Raw genomic sequence first — 3164 nt, forward strand, 5'->3', positions numbered from 1 at the left:
CTAAGCAATCTTTTCCTTCCGTGCATAAGGATTTGGGGGTTTTCAAATGGAGCCATTTCCACCAAGGCAGGTTGTCTGGTGTGATATCCCATAGGATCTTCTCCTGGCTTGGGATGAACTTTCAGGGCAGTTGTATTAGCAGATACACCAATGACTTTCACACTGGGGCAGCCATCCCTGCTCCATCTATGATTTAATTGGTAGACAGCACTATACAATCGCAAATGCCACCCAGATTCAAATGTTTGCCAAAAGGAAACCACTTCATTGGTGCATTCAGTGATGCCCTCAGCCTGGGAATACTAGGGAGTGTGGAACACCCACTGAACCCCTTCCTACTTGGCCCACTCTTAGAATTACAGAATCCTTAGAGTTGGAAGGGACCCTTGAAAGTCATCTAGTCCAAGAACCCTGCAATGAACAGGGGCACCCACAGCTCGACCAGGTTGCTCAGAGCCTGGTTCAGCCTGGCCTTGAATGTCTCCACGGATGAGGCATCTACCACATCTCTGGGCAACCTGGTCCAGTGCCTCACCACCCTCACTGAAAAAGACTTTCTCCTTCTATTCAAACCTAAGTATCCCCTCTCTACATTGGAAACCACTTTCCCTCGTCCTGTGACCACAGACCTGATTGAAGAGTCTATCCCCTTCTTTCCTGTAGCTCCCTTTCAGATACTGAGAGGCTGCTCTCCGGTCTCCTTGCAGCCTTCTCTTCTCCAGGCTGCACAGCCCCAGCTCTCTCAGCCTGTCCTTGTAGGAGAGGTGGTCCATCTCTTGGATCATGTTTGTCACCCTCCTCTGGACGTGTTCCCACAGCCCCACATCAGTGTGTGTTTCAGCAGTGGTGACAGTGGGTCACCTTTGCTGGTGCAGGTTGTTACAAGCATGGCATGCCGCCTCTTCTTCATTGCTGGTGAAAATGCATAGCTCATGGTGGTGACGATGTTGAAAAGCAGTGTTTTGTCACTGAGAAGTTGCTCGATCAAATAGCGTTATTGTGGTCTTTGTCTCTGTCGTAGTTTCCATGGAAATAAATTGGAGGCATTCCTTTTGGAGAGACTATTTCCATTCACTAAATGTGGCCCAGGCAAGCCAGATAGGTGGACACCCCTGGGCTAAGGATTGGAGTGGGCAAGAGAGTAAAGGTATTGCTAGGGGACTGGGGTTTTGAATTTGGGCGTCAAGAGAAGCTTTGAGGTTCAGCGTTATTGCAGTGGATTCCTGACAGGGTGAGGAATGCACTTATGGGTACAAACAAGGCTTATGGTTGGTGGGTTTTGCAGTCGGAGTGAGTGACAGCAGCATCAGCATGGCCTGAACCCCTCTTTCCTCTTCAAAATCTCCATTTTTTTTGTCCTCCAAGCTCCTCTTCCTCCCCTCAATCTCCCATCTCTGTTCTCCAGGCTTCTCCTGATCTCCTCCTGTCAGGCACCTCATTAGGGGCAGTTTTCTGCCTACCAGCCCATGCTCCAGAATGGCTCCTGTAGGTCCTGGGGAGCCTTGATCAGATCTTTGTGCATGATTCATCTACCACAGGCCATCCTGGAGGCAGCATCCACCTCTGAGTACAAAATGGAATACGTCCTGAGGGAAGATTTTAGGAACGGGTGACATGAGAACCCATACCCAAGACCTCTTCCTGAAGGAAGTGTCTCAGGGACTTAGGAAAAGGGGATCTCACAAGCGGCGTGCAAACCAGGTGCTGCTGCTGGCCTGTCGAAGGCACTGATAGATGTGAGCCTGAAAGCACAGACCCCTGCCAGGAGCCAAGGGATGACCCGCCAGCTACTCCAGACAGAAGTCACCGCACAGCTGGATGAACAGCCGTGTGCTTCCTGCTGGATTGTGGGTTTCTGAGAACATCTGACCACGGCAGCTCTGGAAATGTCTCCCAAGAAGGATGACAGACCACGTCACTGAATGTCCAGTATTTTGTTAAGATTCAGAGACAGCCTGGTTCCTTATGTACAGTGTCTCTGGGCTACACTACATAGGAACAAACTGAGTAGTCATTGATATGGGTAATGACACTTCAGTGAAAAACATTACAATATTTAACACACAGAATAAAATCTGTTACAAATTCCACTTAACAAAAAAATTCACAAACCAAAAGCAGACAGTTTGATTCTGTATAAACCTGCATTAGAAGTCCTATATAGAAAAAGTTGGGCAGTTCCTTCTTTCGAAAGACATCTTGTCATCAATTTCCAGAGAGCATCCTTGAGCTCCTGGTTCCTCATGCTGTAGATGAGGGGGTTCATTGCTGGAGGCACCACCGAATACAGAACTGCCACCACCAGGTCCAGGGATGGAGAGAAGAGGGAATGGGGCTTCAGGTAGGCAAAAAAGACAGTGCTGAGAAACGGGAGGACCACGGCCAGGTGAGGGAGGCACGTGGAAAAGGCTTTGTGCCATCCCTGCTCAGAGGGCATCCTCAGCACGGCCCTGAAGATCTGCACATAGGACAGCACCATGTATACAAAACAGCCAAATACGGCAAGGACACTAACCAGAATAAGCCCAACTTCCCTGAGGTAGGAGTCTGAGCAGGAGAGCTTGAGGATCTGGGGGATTTCACAGAAAAACTGTTCCAAAACATTGCCCTGGCACAGTGGCAGTGAAAATGTACTGGCAGTGTGCAGCAGAGCATAGAGAACCCCAGTGCCTCAGGCAGCTGCTGCCATGGTGGCACAAGCTCTGCTGTCCACCAGGGTCCCGTAGTGCAGGGGCTTGCAGATGGCAACGTAGCAATCATAGGACACGATGGTGAGATGGGAATACTCTGCTGAGATGAAGAAGAGAAAGAAAAAGACCTGTGCAGCACATCCAGAGTAGGTGATGGTGGTGGTGTCCCAGAGGGCATTGGCCATGGCTTTGGGGAGAGTGGTGGAGATGCAGCCCAGGTCCAGGAGGGCGAGGTTGAGGAGGAAGAAGTCCATGGGCGTGTGCAGGTGGTGGTCACAGGCTACGGCTGTGCTGATGAGGCCATTGCCCAGGAGGGCAGCCAGGTAGATGGCCAGGAAGAGGCAGAAGAGCAGGAGCTGCAGCTGCCGCGTGTCTGTGAATGCCAGGAGGAGGAAGTCGCTGATGGAGCTGCTGTTGGGCATCTGCTGCCTTTGAGCACGTGGTCCTGTCTTGGGGAATAAGACAAAGGTGTGT

At 50.7% G+C, this 3164-nt stretch overlaps 1 protein-coding gene across 1 annotated transcript; it reads right to left on the reverse strand.

Annotated features, from left to right (window-relative positions):
* Window positions 1–871: 871 nt before the first annotated feature.
* On the reverse strand, window positions 872–3134 carry LOC110392048 (olfactory receptor 14C36-like). The gene has a single exon (XM_021383997.1). The coding sequence runs from the start codon at window positions 3110–3112 to the stop codon at window positions 2672–2674; it is 441 nt and encodes a 146-aa protein (XP_021239672.1). The 5' UTR covers window positions 3113–3134; the 3' UTR covers window positions 872–2671.
* Between the last annotated feature and the right edge of the window lie 30 nt (window positions 3135–3164).

This window comes from Numida meleagris, unplaced genomic scaffold, assembly GCF_002078875.1.
Source record: "Numida meleagris isolate 19003 breed g44 Domestic line unplaced genomic scaffold, NumMel1.0 unplaced_Scaffold853, whole genome shotgun sequence".
In the NCBI taxonomy this organism is placed as follows: domain Eukaryota; kingdom Metazoa; phylum Chordata; class Aves; order Galliformes; family Numididae; genus Numida; species Numida meleagris.

What these genes read in the sequence shown, in the direction of transcription:
- LOC110392048 (XM_021383997.1), bottom strand. Translation starts at nt 3,112, where the DNA reads ATGCCCAACAGCAGCTCCATCAGCGACTTCCTCCTCCTGGCATTCACA.